The sequence below is a fragment of the Callorhinus ursinus genome, unplaced genomic scaffold (genome assembly GCF_003265705.2).
Source record: "Callorhinus ursinus isolate GAN/ISIS: 27379988/994484 unplaced genomic scaffold, GSC_fseal_2.0 scaffold11, whole genome shotgun sequence".
Taxonomy (NCBI): domain Eukaryota; kingdom Metazoa; phylum Chordata; class Mammalia; order Carnivora; family Otariidae; genus Callorhinus; species Callorhinus ursinus.
Window position 1 is genome coordinate 21,183,795 of NW_027397073.1, and position 14,939 is coordinate 21,198,733.

The following is a 14,939-nucleotide window of genomic DNA, read 5'->3' on the forward strand; positions in this document are numbered from 1 at the left end:
AGTGGCAGATAAATCCTATGAAGGTACAGTAGCCCATAATATCAGTGAAATTTTTAGGGGCACATGGTTTGGAACATGGCAAGACAAGTCCTATAAATAGAGACAAATTACTGGATTTCATATCTCTAAACACTAAAAAGAAGCACAATGTCTTTCAGACATTTGGGTTCTGCAGGCAGCATATTCTGCTCTGACTTATTTATCAGGTAATATGAAAGACTGTCACCTTTGAGTAGGGTATCCAGAGTAGAAAGAGGTATTGTAACTAGTCCAGGCTCTGATGCCAGTGGTTCTACCACTTGTGCTATACAACCCAGTTTACTCTGAAGTATGAGAAGTATTAGTGGTAGACTGAAAAAAATCTGTGTGAAGATAATGGCAGGCCCTAATAAAGGAATCACAACACAAACCCTTAGGGTTCTATTGCAAAGTCATGCCATCTGCAGCAGAGAATTATACACCATTTATAAAATGGGTTCTGGCAGAATATTGGACCCTGTTGGAATAAGAATGCCCAACCATGGGATAATCAACTGACCAACTGGCTATAATTGCTCATCACGAACTAGGTTACTAGAAATGGATCAAGTCAAAAGGTTAGGTGGCATCATCATCAACTTGAGTAAGATTAAAGTGTTATATTTGGTATCAGGTGTAAGCATGACCAGAGGGCCTAACAGCAGGTAACCCCGACAACCACATTTTCAATCACTGTTGTATAAGTATCTTCCCCCTCAACTCACACTTATGGCCAAGTGACTGAGGAGGAAAAAGACCAAGTTTTGTCAGTTTGGTACGTGGTGGGTATGTGGTTGCACCAAAATAGATGGCTGCTATACCACAGCCTCACTTAGGTATAGCTCTAAAGGGGGGCAGTAAGAGAACTTTCCCTGGAAGGCAGAGTGTTGAGCATACCAGATCATCTGCCTTATATGAAAAGAAAAATGGTCCAAGGTAAGAATATACATACAGACTATGAATAAAGTCAGATGGTTTGGCTGATTGACTACAGGTCTGAAGGGAGAGTGACTGGAAGATCAGGCACAAGGAGGTTTGGAAAAGAGGGATGTAGGTGGGCCTATGAGAGTGAATATCAAGTGCAAAGATCTTTGAATCACATCTAAATATCAAATTGTATCCTCCAAAGCTGAGGCACTAAACAAGTAGATGCCAGTTCACATCAGCCAGGTTCCAGGGGTGGCACAAAAGTACATGAATGAAGAGGTTATAGTGTCTAAGATGGAATCTACACATTGCCCAGTAGCATGGGCTCAAACCCAACAAAGCTGCAGCTGTCCACCAGCAACTACTGCTACTGTCATATATTTAATCCACTAGCAAATAGGACAAATGCTGAGCACTCAATAAAACACCATTTCAACTAGCCTACTGGTGACATATTGTTTATATTGAACCCCTTCTGTTCTGGAAAGTGCAGAAATTCATCTTGACTGGAATATACGCATGTTCTTGCACTCCTGCTTTCAGGCTTCAGGCTGCAGCACTATCTGAGAGCTCACAAAGTGTCCGAGCCACCAACATGAGCTCCTGCATAACACTGCGAAAGATTAAGTAACTCATTTAATAGCAAAAGAGGTACGGGGATGAATACATGACCACAAGATCTCCTGATCCTATCATGTACCAACCACTGCAAAGCTGTTGACTCGATATAGTAAAAGTACAGCTTTTTGGAAGGGCAATTGAGGAAACAAAGTAGAGATGATATCCTAAGATGGAGTGCCTTCCTCTAGGGTGCAGTATATACTCTAAAGCAATGACCAGTATACGTTGTCATGTCCTCAACAGGTAGAGTACATGGATACAAGAGATTGAAGTAGGTGTGGTCCTGCTTACCATCACTCCCAGTGATCCAGCTGGAGTATGTGTGTTCCTTATCCTTGCAACTCTAGGCTCTATGGACTTAAAAGTCCTAGTTCTCAGAGGAGACGTCACTGAACTTGAGTGATCACTGCTGCCTGGTCCTTTCAGGCTTCTTGTGCCAAAATACAAGTAGGCAAGGCAAGAATAATTACCCAGATCATCAGGAGGAGGAGGGAAAACAGGGAAGACTACTGTTGGCACTCAGGTGATCTACTGGACGTGTCTCTTGGTACTCTTCCCCAATTTTGATGGTAAGTGGACTAATATAAAATTTCTATGACCTGTGAAGGGATAGGAGTTTGAGTCATCCCACTCGATGAGCCAGATGGACTGGCAGAGACACTAGCTGGGGGTGAGAGGAATACATAATGGGTAGGAGGATAGAAAGAATGAGTACCAGTTTCAGCCATGAGATCAGTTGCAGTTGCATTGGAGGGGGATTTCATTCACACCTCTAACCTTCCTCTTTTCCCTGGGGAATAAACCAACTTAGATTCTGGAATAGTTATTTCCAAAATTTATTTATTTTTCTAAAGATTTTATTTATTTATTTAATTGACAGAGAGAGAGAAGACAGCAAAAGAGGGAACACAAGCACGGGGAGTGGCAGAGGGAGAAGCAGGCTTCCCGCCAAGCAGGGAGCCTGATGCGGGGCTTGAACCCAGGACCCTGGGATCATGATCTGAGCCAAACGAAGTCACTTAACCCCCTGAGCCACCCAGGCACCCCTCCAAAATTTATTACATGAAGCAAATAGGTTTGAGTGGCACAAGGATAGGACCATAGTGGATGCAGTGGTACACCATCCAGTGCTCCCTTTCAGGACTATAAGCACTCATTCCTCCAGCTGGAGGGAGTGACAGTGGCTGAAGGCTCCTTATTGAATCCATTTCCAGTGACTGCCTTTAGCTAAAGAGAACACCTCACTCAAGGTCACACCCATTTCTGGGGTAGATAGACAGCTCCTCAGGCTAACACAGTTTCGAAGCTTCTACAGGGATCATCTGATGTTTTTGTTGTGACTGTATTGTAATTGTAATTCACTCCTTCAAACTGCGTATGAGTGCCATTTCATTATAGTTCTATCAATGTTGATAGTATCACCTTCAAAATTAAAAATTAGACCTTTAACTAATTATATATACTTCCTAATTATTACATGGATAACTTAAAATTTTCTAATAACAATATATCAGAAGGAATATATATATATTTGCATGTGTATGGTGTATGTGTACACAGACACTTGTTATCAAAGGGTGATTTATATGTAAAAGGTAGAAATACAACAAGCTATAATCATTTGGATTCCCTGTAAAAATCAAGATTCTTCTTCTCCACTTACTCACTATAGAGTTAAAAAAAAGATCTAGAATAACACTCTTTGGTGTGTTCACCACCAAAATATGATATGATCAATATTTATGAATCTATCAAGTCTTCCATATTGTATGGATTATAGTTATCACTGGTCTCAGGATACTTCACATTACTGAAGAATGCATTTCTAATTTCAAAGTCTGCCATACAGCCATATCCTCCTGATTAGCACTGAGCTAGCTTCCTACTTGAAGCACAAGCTGAACCAAGGACAAGGTGAATGACAAGCCTTTATTTGCTGAGAAATCTCTGCCGACATAAAACTGGAATGAGCAAGTCATTAAACTGATATTGCAAACTTTGCAGCAAACCTTTCCACTAGCAGTCATTTTGAAACAGACCTTTTCCCTTAACCTTGTCCACCAGGCTAAAAACTTAAAACTTCGAATGGACACTGTTGTTGAAATATCTGCTTATTAATTCTTTTTTTGTAAGATGGGAAAATATGCCAGAAGAAAGCTATCATTGTAACTCACCCCAATAAATGCCTGCTATTTTTCTTGAGAAAACAAAGCAACAGAAGACTTTATAATAGCTAACATTGGTGTAGCAATTTAGAGCCTACAAATCTCTTTTACATACATTTATTGCAATAAATTGTCTTCAAGACAATTATCTACTGCATTTTACAGCTGACGAAATGTAGACTTGGAAAGGTTAGGTAACATCATCTATGATTCTGTCCATACATATATTCTATATTCCATTATGTTTTTTAATTATCTACTTATTTGAGAGAGACAGAGAGAGAGCAAGCATGAATGGGGGGGAGGAGGCAGAGGGAGAGAATCTCAAACAGACTCCCCACTGGGCATGGAGCCCAAGGCAGGCCTCAGTCTCATGACTCATGAGATCATGACCTGAGCCAAATTCATGAGTTGGATGCTTTACCAACTGAGCCACCCAGGTGCCCGTTCCATTATGTTTTTAAATCTCTATAGGTAAACTAGCCAAGGATATAGAGATGAGATATAGATGCATCTCATCTAGCGTATGAACGTTATATGATAAAAGATCAAATAACTGATTTATGACAAACTATGAACCCCTCAGGAAAAGTATTAGTTTGAGTGTCAACACTCTAAGGAAAGGGGACTTTTAGTAGAAAATAAAAGAGCACAGACTACCATCCTGTTATTTTATCTTCACCTTGGCAAGCAAAAATAACATTTTAGTAGATTGAACACATTCATAGCCATATATGCTGCTGACATTATAAACTACCTTGAAAATTCTGGTTCTGTATCCTATTAGCTACAGTTAATTACCCCCAAGGTTTACAAGGGAAAATGTTCGTGGAAAACTTATGAGCTATAATATCACCACATTGGTAATATGTTTCAAACACATTAAGTTGACTTTTATTCATTTAGACTCGATGGAAAACGAAAGAGAATGTTTGTATTTTTAATAAGCATCTCAGTTTGTATGAGGAAAACTGTCCGATGACTTATTTTCTAGTTTGGATCCACAAACATGTCAGTCTAGGACATGGAATTGGCTCTTCTAAATTATTTACAGAATTCCAGGAACAATTTGATCCCACACTAAATACAACTGAGCATTTAAGTCATAGTAACCCTTCTCATATGAGAGACAAAAATTCAACTCAATTGACCGCCAGTGATTAATAAGAGATTGAGAAGTACTTCCTGTTTGCTTTGTTACCTTCTGTCTTATCTAGTCACTTATGTGCTATTACACTGACAAATTCTAACAAATTTTGAGGGCTAAGACTAATTTTTTAAGCAATTTTTCATTGCTTCACACAATACCACTGAATTAACTATGTAAGAGTCAGTATTTAGTAAGAAACACTATAAATAGTTGAAGTTAATATACAATTATATGGGTGAGCATCCAAATATTCCTCTTGTCTATTTGGATTTCAAGGTATTCTTCTCACATGGATAAGGAACAAGTCACAAAAACAGATCAAAAATGGAAAAAAAAAACAAAATCAAAAACAAAATTTCTGATTTTATGCCTTAATGTTCATGATCAGACTTAAATACTTTTGCTAATTTTAAGTTATATGATATACTGCCATAATAAATTGTTGAAAATTCAATGTTATTTGTGACCGGTAACCTTTTCCAAAGGAGGGCAGGGCATTGATAACAGCTCACATTTTCCTAAATGCCTAGTCAATATATTTCCCCTCCTGCAGCAGGAAATTCTATTTTCTTACCAATATTGGAGGAAAAAACAAATAAAACAAAACCAGATTAAAAAGCATTCAATATTAACATGAGACACCTAGTGCATATTTACTTCTTCTATGGAAGGCATAATATGATGTCTTGCCTAAGCAAATCTATACTTAGGGAATATTTATAATGGCATGTATTCATTTTGACCACGTAGCTTTTTTGGTGCATATTAGAATATGAAGAATGTAAACTGAGGGTTATAGAGGGGAGGGGGGTAGGGGGATGGGTTATCCTGGTGATGAGTATTGAGGAGGGCACGTTCTGCATGGAGCACTGGGTGTTATGAACAAACAATGAATCATGGAACACTGCACCAAAAACTAATGATGTAATATATGGTGATTAACATAACAATAAAAAAATTAAAAAAAAAAGAATATGAAGAATGCAAAAAAAAAGAATATGAAGAATACATTATCTCTTCCCATGGCAACTTTATTCTATCTTTACCCATTTCTGTCATTAAATTAAAAATATTCCAGACAACATATGTCCTGATCATCACTGCATTCATTCCCAGTTCCCTGGCCTGCCACTCCCCTAGCCAACAGTTAAGTATTTTCAATGACCTTCACTGCAGACCACTGCCAGGAAACTGAACACCATCCAGCAGCTGGAACAAGGAAAACCAACTCAGAGGTAATTGATATCTTATATATATATCTTATCTTTCCTGCCTTGTTCCCTACCCCACACACCCTCAGCAAAAGAAAATTGCTAGCTTTTCCACCCAGCTATCAAATAGTTTTCTTAATTTAATTACTACCTGTCCACACTACAGTTTACTAGATGATAACTTGATGCTAAATAGTTCATCAGCATCTGCTATGCCAACCAGATCCTAATCTACTGCTCACATGTTTGCAAATCTGGCTACTGGACCTTCTTGTTCTTATGACACCTAACACATTGATTCTTGATACTTTCTGGCTGGTGTGTTCACTGAATGGTGGACTTGGAGCTATAGTTTATTTAGAAAGGCAACTTCTTAAACCAATGTGCCCCCCCAAAAGAAAGTAAATAAATAAACTAAAACAAGCAACAGCAATAAAACTTTTTCTTAGCTGTTAGAAGAGATTAATAGATAATACAAGTAATATAAATCAGCTAAAGTATTTTAATTTCCATTCACCATCACTTATATAACATGGCTAGTCTTTTTGATGTATATGTAAAGTCTTAAGAAGGCAGGCTTTCATGTATCCTGTGTGTGTATGCGTGTGTGTGTGTGCGCGCGTGTGTGTGTGTGTGTGTGTGTGTGTGTGTGTGTGTGAAAGAGAAAGAGAAAGAGAGAGAGAGAAAATGAGAGACAGAGGCAGGGAGGCAGCAGTCTGGAACTGTGTATATGGTGATACAGTGGTACATATATACTGTTAGTGATAGGACTTCCTATAGTATAATGACTTTTTAAATTGTCATTGGTCTTCTTGACCTTTGCCTAGAGGAAACCATGTAGATATTTCACATGTTACGGTATACACATCTCAATATTTTTCTCAAACTTATTTTCTGGAGAGCAAAACAAGTCATTAACTCAGTTTAATTTAGTAGATTATGTTTACTTTATTTCCTAAGTCACTAATTGCTAAAGTGGGAATAGTTAACTGTCTATAAAAGACTATGTTGAAACTTCATTAGGCTTATGTAAATACCCATTAACAATGGACACTGGCTGGAATGGGTCATTGTGTGTGCTTCCATGAGGAGCAGATTGTTATGGTTGCCAAGGGGAACTCTCCACCACAAGCCTGTGGACAGCCCAAAGCTGAGCAGCTGGCTATGTGGGCCACAATGTGCCTCCAAATACATGGAGGCCGTTTTTTGCTGAAACTTCAACAGAGAGGGCCATGTTCTGCCCACCATGGTCAGCCTCACTGCTGAATTGACATTTATAGCTGGGCCTCTTCACCATCTGTGCATGTGGCCTACACTGCATCTCCGAGTAGCCGGAGAAGCATGATTTGAAGACCTGCTTGAATAGCCATAAAAAGCAATCCATCATTTATAAGAGGGGATGTAAGACAGTCACAATTGTGTCCTGTCACGCTTTCAGATTTTTATCTTCATTTGCTTTTACTTTCATTCTCATCTGTTGCCAAACACAATGAACATCGACTGAGAGTGCAGAATACACTGATAATACTTTACCATCTACATGGAAGAATGAATTATCCAGATGCTCAGAGGCTTGCCCTTCTGAGGAGGTAAATGACTCTCCTGCTGAGGGGAGCCTCAGACCTAATGACTCAGGGCCCAGGTGGAATGCAAGAAGTCGGGAACAAATGGCTATCCTTTGAACTGAGAGCTTGCAGGGAGAGTGACGCGGGATGCTTGTAACTGGTTTATTGAATGAGCTGAACTGCTAGAATACTAAGAGGCAACAGTTGTATATTATCCTGTGGTCCACCTTTATACACACCCTGTCAGATCTAGTCCCCAATCCTGATACTCTCTTTAGGGCTTCTCCAGAGTCAGACAGGAAAGGATGGACTTGCTTTCAAAAGTGGAAAGCATCTGCGAGCTTCTTTTTTGGGAGGCCGCTCTGTGGGTTCTTCAGAGACTCCTGCCCTCACCTGAGGAATCCCTGCACTGGACTTTCTGCATGGGCTAGTGGGCCGTCTGCACCAGCACCCCAGCTCAGCTCCCTCCCCCGCAGTATCTGTCTTCTGGTGCGCAACCTCTGCAGGCAGGACCTCTCAGGCATGATCCCTTCATAGTGACTCCAGCTCTGCTATCTTCAAGCGCAACTCGTATCTTTGTTCTTCCCCAAGAAATAGAGCTTCTCCTCACAGTTGCCTTACCCTTTCTCTTACTGGCATCATTGTGGACAGCTCCAGACAATTTCCAGCTTGCAGGAATTTGTCCATTTCCCATTTTTACAAACAATTCTCAGTAAAACACACTCACACACACACACACACACGCACACAATCTGTTCAAGAGGTTTTCTTGGTGTCTCCACAACTTGACCTGTGTGGAAGGGAAAGCACCATGATAATCTCTAATCCTATGAATTCAAGAACTTCAGAGAATTCTCCAACACTATGGGCAATTGCAGGGGATGGCCACTGGGTGTGTTTGGTCAGTGCTGACAAGTCCTAGAAGAAACTATTTCACATCCTTTTTTAGAAATATGGGATTGCTTATCCAGCATTTTCCTCAGCATTATGGCTGTAGCTGAAAATCAAGGTTAACTAGAATTCTCTTGTTCTGTGTGGTCACATTGTCATTACTAATGAGATGGCGCACAGTTCTGAATCAGAGACCCTGATTCTAGAGGCTCTTTTTCTCCTACTTATCCATAACTTACCGTTCCAGCAGAAGAGAATGCACCCAGTCACAGTAACACTTAAAGCACAGTAAATGGAGGGAAAAGGAATAATCCATTGGAGAAATTGGCAATCTTAAATGAGTGTTAATTGTCCCTTTTAATTCCTAGATGATTCCTTTAGTTCCTTTCCTCATCTGGGACTATTGTCCTATGGTTGTTTTTTTGTTTCAATCAAGAAAAAAAGGGAGAGTCATTGTCACGAGCATTGTTATGAGCATCTGAGAGTCTTCAAATAATTGGTTAGGGATGCACAAAATATAAGGCCTTCAAAGACATATTTTAAAGGATAGAAGCCAAAGAAAGGCTTTATTTCATACATTTCAGTTATTTTCTATTAAATTTATTATAGGTAAAGTGTGACAAGAATACTGAGTCATGGCATGATGGAGGAAATTGGTCTTGAAAAGTTGAAATTAAAATAATAGGTGGTATGAAAAGTTTCATAGAAGATACTAACATTTTAAAGTATTTCGATCTATCTAAACAACTTTTCCATCCCTACTTAAAAAATGAATATTTTTGACTTTCTTTAGTATTACAACATTTCAGAGCAGCTGATCAATTTGTTTTTCCTTCCTCTTTTCTTTTTTTCTGGCAAGATTTTGTTGTTTGGGGATAATACATGATCCATCTAATATAGAGTTACGATAGTTTTTTTTTAAAGAGAGAGAGAGTTGGGGGGTGGGGCAGAGGGAGAGAATCTCAAGCAGACTCCCCGCTGAGCATAGAGCCTGATGTGTGGCTTGATCTCATGACCCTGCGGTCATGACCTGAGCCGAAACCAGAGTCAGATGCCTAACTGAGTGGGCCACCCAGGTGCCCCAAGTTATAGCAGTTTTGAATACACCACTATATTAAACTGCCAAAAGACTACAGGGCAAAATAAAATATAAACGTCATAAATAATAGAAAAAAAAGAAAAATTATCAAAATCTTTTAAAAAAAATAGAAAAATGTGTTTATTTTCATGTGATTGCTTCTACTATTTTTCTGCCATTTTCCACGATTCAAGACTATACACACACACACACACACACACACACACACACACACACACACACACATATACTCCATCTCTCTTTATATTCTACATTTACCAGAAATACTAGAAGAAAAGCAGGCCACAAAAGAGGGGAGAAGCTAACAATTTACTGGTTGTTATCTTGATAACCAGAGGTACCTACTGCTCATGATGACTCTATCTCACTGGATGGAGATACATACTAGATACATTTCTAGAAAGAATATGACATCAACACATAAATGTACACCCTGATAAACTAAATAATTAAATAATTTCCAATTGCCATTGAGAGGGAAAACAATAAGGATTTCACAAGTGGACCAAGCATAGAGATAGCTAACAGTGCCAGAGCAAAGTTCCCCTCAACTTACCAGGCTTAGGGACAATGAGCTGTGCACTGGTCTGGGCATTTCCAGCCTCATTTTCAGCTACACATTGATAAAAGCCTTCGTCTGACTTCACCACTCCAAGGATTCGTAAGTTGCTTCCTCCCTAGAGAGAAGAAAGAAGCAGGTACAATATTTTAAAAAGCAAAAAACTCAAGGAGACAAAATGAACCTAAGATTTTGATAAAATTTCACTGAATAAGCAAGAACGAAAGGCAGGTGAGTTCTGTCTCACAAATATGTCCTATGTCACTTAGGAAATGTCACAGATTCCCAATACTCTGCTGAATCCACGTGCATACATTTAACCTAGTTCTGCAATGAAAACTATACTCATAAAAATACACATCATCCTCAGTATCTAAATGAGCAACAAACAGAGCACTCTTTGATTAAATAGATGAGAAACAAAGGTTAGCATGAAAAGACATTTCATTCTTTCACTTGTTATTGAAGGAAAATTGGGTTTAGCAGCTGCTGGGAAAAAAATAAAAGAAACTGATTTTTGCAGCTTCTAAAAGACAAGAAATCTAGGTTGGATATTTTCTGGAAGTATTTACTGAGAAAAAAAATCTGAAAATCCTTTTAAAATTGTAATTGCTTTGACATGTATCCTTTTGGGATTTAGAGCAATGGTATGGTGGATATTTTATACCATGTCATTCTTGTTATATGGCCAAAATGCTTTACCTTCAGTAATCCATAAATTAAACACAGCAGTGTTCACTCCTGTTTTATATAAATTGAGCCACCATGTTTTTCGAGGATGGATGATAAAATAATCTGGAGATAGCACTTAATTATACTGACTCAGTTTTTCTTCAGTATTAGTGTAAGAATTAGTTCAGTAAGTGAGACATGTTAAATCACTTCCCCTGAAGTCATTAAGAGATAAATATTACCTCATGGGGAATTCTTAATTGTTTTTAGTGTCTTGTAGTCAATTCTCTGCTGATGTAAAATTCTGAGATAAAGCTGACTAACCTCTAATTAACAATTCTCATATAAGTTACTATTTGTGTTAAACGTTACTGTGTGACAGACAATGGCTCTCAGATTTCCGGAGCTATTGGGGAAATATTTTTAAGCACAATTTCATGTGAACAGGGCTCATACTGTACATTTTCTTTTCACCTTAAGAAAAGAAACATTTAAATAGGTTGGCTGTAATGAGTCATTCTGGGAGAAAGATTATTCAAACTGTGGAAAAAATAAATGTTGTATTTTATCATGTGTTCTTAAGGGCACTCAACAATTTCCTTTATATGCAAGTAGCATATATCCTAAGCGGGCACAACACATTTCAAGTTGCCCCACAGCAGGTCATTTTTAATCCAGTGGGAGTAGAAATAGCATTGCACTTAAAGGAACTAATGGATTGGCGTGGCATTGAAAAGTTACACTTTTCCCCCTTTCTTACTCTATTCCCAACCAATTAAAAAATGCAACTAAAAGTGAAAATACAGTGGTGACAAAAGTAATAAAGATATGCTTTATGGATGTATTCTTTAAGAACCCTTACAGTATGACTAAATGGATGCATAAAGAGGTCATGGAAGTTTCTGAAAGTCAGCTGATCCAGCCACAAGGAGGTGGATCCACCAATGAGAGCCAGTGCAAGGCTAAGGAGCGCATGTGCCTGGACTGGCAGGGCACCTGAGATCTACTCCCCTTCTGCCAGACGACCTAGTTTAGACACTCTTCTTTGACAGTTCATGTCGGCATCTCAGACATAAGAGAAGTGGGCCTAAATCCTCCTTCTTTAGCTACAAAGTTCTTTGATATTTGGAAAGTGCTTTTCATATTTCTCATATATTCATATCCTCAAATTCGGAAACTCCAATGCTAACCTACACCTAATGGAGAGTTTTCAGAGCAGTTTTAAATGAGCAAAGAATTCTGGGGTAACAGGAAAAGGAATGATAGTAATAATAGGTGTTGAGTGACCTCAACACAGTGACAGTGTACCAGGAAAACAACTTAGTGAATATAATATACCATTATCCTTGTGATTCCCCCATGGGGTGGAGAGTGCACTAGAACTTAGAGAAACTATAAGAACTATTATGCTTAGCTTCTGGGGTCTCCATGGTGTCCTAGCTCTGCCACTACCACTTGTCACTGTCACCACATCCTTTTCTATTGCTCAAGTAGGATCAGCTGTCCTACTGGAAGGGTAGCAGGGAAAACTTGTCTATATTATGAAAGTAAGACTAGCATAATCATAGTGGCACATCTTGCTGAAACTTTGCTATAATGGGTAAAAAGTCAAAGAAGTAAGAGACTGTTGGCTTCATGTAGTCTAGAACTAGGTTCTCAACTCTGTTCTCCTGAGAACCAGCAATGAGGATACTTGGAAAGAGTCTCTTAGGTCCTCTATCTTTTTCATCATGTGTTTGTTTAAAAAACCTTGCCTGTAAAACAAGGAGGTGGGCTGTTTGATGACTCTTTTTCAGCTCAAAAATTGTTAAGTCTAGAAAATCATTTGCTTTATTGGAACAATTTTCTTTTTTTTTTTTTAAGATTTTTTTTATTTATTCATGAGAGACAGAGAGAGAGAGAGAGGCAGAGGGAGAAGCAGGCTCCCAAGGAGTAGGGAGCCTGATGCGGGACTCCATCCCAGGAGCCTGGGATCATGACCTGAGCCGAAGGCAGACGCTTAACCATCTGAGCCACCCAGGCGCCCTATTGGAACAATTTTCTTAACACACCATAAAGATTCCCAGTAGGAACCTTCTTCCCAGGAAAGAAAAGCAACTGAAAATCGAGTAAACAATGAATGGGATTATACAGCTAATACGGAAAAAAAAAAAAAAGATAATTACCACTATCTGAAAATAATCACTAGGAATGACCACATCTCCATTCTTCATCCAATTCACAGTGGGCACAGGCTTTCCAGAGACTGAACATTCAAACTCAATATCCATGCTTTCATAGGCATACAGGTTGGTAGGGTGATTTAAAAACCATGGCGGAACTGCAAAGACAGAAAACAAAAGTGAGTGGGTGGGAAAGTGAACCTTCATGCTAAGGTCTTTGTCCAGTTAGAAACACTATGCAGGGAGAGAAAATATTTGTAATTCAATAATTCCCCAAAACCCTTAGTTTATTATGCAGGAACCACTGTAGAACACCTCTCCCCCTTCCCAAACACAGTTAAATAGTTGTAGTTAGTGCTGTTTTGCCTCAGGAAAGGAAAAAAAAAACACTTTTGGAAAATATATAACATCTAGTAAACCTTCTGAATACCCAGTGTTTGTATCCAATTGACTTACATAAAGGATACTGAACAGTGCATAAAGCTATGGAAGCTATGCTGATAAAGTAAATAAAGGGAAGCTGGTAATTCTGAGACAACCCAGAGTGTAAGACGAGAAAGCTTAATATCTCTGTAATTCTAGAATTTCACTGGGATTTAGTTAATGTGATGGACTCATTCCCTGCTGAAACTGGCTATGGTGATAGGCACAAAAAATGACTATCATCTTTACGGGGGACACATTCCTATTGCCTTAGCAATTATCTATTGTGGTGCATTACTATGCTGCATTACTATTTTCCCAGCATGATACATGATATACTAATTTAATTTAATGTCTTAATTGCCATAATACTAGTTACATTATGATGGAAATTTGTAATTGGACGAAAATTACAAATAAAATATAACACACCTTTGCTAATGAATCTCTCAGGCTTGGTCCCTCAAAACCCTGCCTAGGAGAGGGGAAATTTTAGAAAGAAATGTTCATTCTCTTCCACTGTGAATCTTAAAGTGATGTCAGGTTTGAATATTCATGTAGCCTGAGACCCAGGTTAAATTCACAGTGAAGTAAACGCCTTGATCTCGTTTTCAGGTAGGAAATGGACATGCATTTTTAGTAGCCATTTTTAAAGTTAGATTGCATTTTTTTTTGTCATTGCTGTTGCTATGTTCAGTGAGTAAGAAGTGCTAATTTTTGCTCACTAGTGTTAATACTATATTACATAATATAGTCTCTGAACCCCTTGACTTCAAAGTCAACTTGTAAACATGGATGAATGTTCTAGAAAAAATGGGAGAGCCAGTGGAAAGTTCCTAGTTTTTCTATTGAAGATCTTAGAAATCTTCATCTCTATCTCCCGCTTCCTCTCCCTCTTTCTCTCTGTCTCTCTCTCTCTCTTCCTCCTCCCTATCTTATTTTCCTGATTTTTAACTAAATATTTGGACCTCTAGTAAAAAACAACTTTAAAATTATTTGATCTTTCACATGGGCAAATTGATTTATATGACTCAGCTGGGATGCATTAATATTCACAGACTAAACGCATGAAAAAAAGTCAGCTTTTCTAAAGAGAACATGTCCCCATTGTATATAGAGCTGAAATTATTTATTTATGATTGATAATATTACTAAGAGACTGTTTTTTTATCTGACAATAAACTAAAAGGCATCAGAAATATTTCTTTGAATGCCTCTAAGCAAGTGTATTAGTTGTCTGTTTGTGTTCCCGATTTTATTACAGATTTTGATCAAGTATTTGTTTACTAGCAAACACCCAATATAAATTTATTGAGAGCTGACCTTATATAATTTATTAGTATAAGCACTTTATATTTATTTATTTATTTATTTTAAAGATTTTATTTATTTTTCTGGAGAGAGAAGAGAGCACAAGCAGGAGGAGCAGCAGACAGAGGGAGAATCAGGCTCCCCACTGAGCAAGGAGCCTGATGT

General features: G+C 38.4%; 1 protein-coding gene across 2 annotated transcripts in view; it reads right to left on the reverse strand.

The window, feature by feature from the left end:
- DCC (DCC netrin 1 receptor) overlaps positions 1 to 14,939 on the reverse strand; it is a 1,171,073-nt gene that overhangs the window by 435,078 nt on the left and 721,056 nt on the right. For both annotated transcript variants that reach the window (XM_073898173.1, XM_073898172.1), the window contains exons 6-7: positions 13,044 to 13,198; positions 10,204 to 10,324 (exon numbers count right to left, since the gene is read on the reverse strand). In XM_073898173.1, coding sequence (XP_073754274.1) covers positions 10,204 to 10,324; positions 13,044 to 13,198 — 276 coding nt within the window. The remainder of the gene's footprint in view (positions 1 to 10,203; positions 10,325 to 13,043; positions 13,199 to 14,939) is intronic.